General features: G+C 46.7%; 1 protein-coding gene across 2 annotated transcripts in view; it reads left to right on the plus strand.

Annotated features, from left to right (window-relative positions):
- Positions 1-209: 209 nt before the first annotated feature.
- Positions 210-1,630, plus strand: part of SPO11 (SPO11 meiotic protein covalently bound to DSB) — a 14,612-nt gene continuing 13,191 nt past the window's right edge. The window contains exon 1 of one of the 2 annotated variants that reach the window (XM_011978148.1): positions 210-443. In XM_011978148.1, coding sequence (XP_011833538.1) covers positions 313-443 — 131 coding nt within the window. In that variant the 5' untranslated portion in view covers positions 210-312. The remainder of the gene's footprint in view (positions 444-1,630) is intronic. The other variant, XM_011978149.1, reaches the window with a different exon arrangement.

Genomic DNA, 1,630 nt, shown 5'->3' on the forward strand with positions numbered 1-1,630 from the left:
AGCAGGCCACACAAACATCTCTCAGTTCAGCCACGTGGACCCCACGTCTGCGCGACCGAAGCTCAGGGAGGCGCCCGCCTCAGGACCTCGTAGGTGGGACCGTGCCTGAGAGCCCTGCGCTTGCGCACTCCGAGCCCTGCGCTTGCGCACTCCACGTCCTGCACTACGCACAGGCCTGTCCAGCCCCGCCTCTGGGTGTGGGACGTGCGCACGCGCTGCCCGCTCAGAACGCGCGGGAAAGGCACGCAGCCTCGCCCCAAAGGCGCAGCCCGGGACAGGGGCTTCTGGAGCTTCTGGCAGCCCACCACCCTCATGGCCTTTGCACCTATGGGGCCCGAGGCCTCGTTCTTCGAGGTTTTAGACCGACACAGAGAGTCCCTGCTGGCTGCCCTGAGGAGAGGTGGCCAGGAGCCCCCCAGTGGGGGAAGCCGCGTGGCCTCCAGGTACAGGAGCCGGTGCTGAGGCGCGAGGCAGCAACTCTGTAGAGAAGTCGGGCGTTCTTCCCGGCGCCGGGCTGCCTCCTAGTGTTGAGGCTGAGGAGGCACCCCTTGGAGGGCCAGCCTGGAACCCCCAAAAAGATCCTTCCTAAGTACCCACTACCTGCTTTGAACCCTTATTTTGAACTCAAAAAGAAAGCCAGGTGTCAACCCCCCTTCTGTGGCTTCCAGGATGTTCCCTTCTGGAATGTTCCAGGAGGCTCTCTGCAGCTGGTTTGGAAGATTTCCTAAAGATCCTTTATAGGTTGGGGAGTTTGGGGTACAGTTAGCTTTGTATTTTTTAAACGTTTTTTCAGATAAAATTTTAGGTTAAACTTTAAGGTTTTTTTGTTTTGTTTTTGTTTGAGAAAGAAAATGAGTGTTGTATGTCTTCTCTCAGTAAGCGAATGGTTTTCTCAGAGTTAACAGGACATCAACACATTTTAAGTGGTTTATAATAAGACAACATGTTTTATTGTTTTGGAAGTGGAGACAAAGTATATATTTTAAATGATGTATTTAAAATCAATTACAGGAACCCTTCAGCTACCCATGTTGGAATTAACCACGGAAAACATGGTTACGTGATTGACCACTTTCACTTAAAAATACTTTGTTTTGTTTCCTTGACCTGCTTTCTTGGTTGATTGCTCAGCAAAGTTTTTCAGCCTTTTATTTTTAAGCCCAAACCAACCACCAAAAAATCTGAAAAACCTACAAGCAAACTAATTTTTGCAAAAGAATTTAGCTTGAGGGAGAACTTAGGAGAGTGAGGGAAAAGGAGAGTGGCAAGTCCCTTGTTAATAGCGCAGACGTAGATAAATCTGATTGTATCTTAAAGTTGGTTACAGTATTATCCTGCAACACTTTTTTTCTCCAAACTAGGAAAAATGAGTATTTGGGTCAGTTGTTACCTCCCAATATTAGAATAGATTAAAAGTTTTAAAATTCATTTTCTGATACACAAGTTTTCAGTAAAAACTCTGAAGTTCCTGTGGAAATTAAAGCTCTCAACATTTTGCCTGTTTTCTAGAGTGCATTTGATTTCTCTTCCTAGACAATAAGCTTAATGGTGTTTATAACAGAACAACATTTTTTGAAGCTGATGGCTTGTGAAATTAACAGTCAGCTGACAGAAAACTGGGCTTAGTCTT

This window comes from Mandrillus leucophaeus, unplaced genomic scaffold (genome assembly GCF_000951045.1).
Source record: "Mandrillus leucophaeus isolate KB7577 unplaced genomic scaffold, Mleu.le_1.0 Scaffold19, whole genome shotgun sequence".
NCBI classification, from domain to species: domain Eukaryota; kingdom Metazoa; phylum Chordata; class Mammalia; order Primates; family Cercopithecidae; genus Mandrillus; species Mandrillus leucophaeus.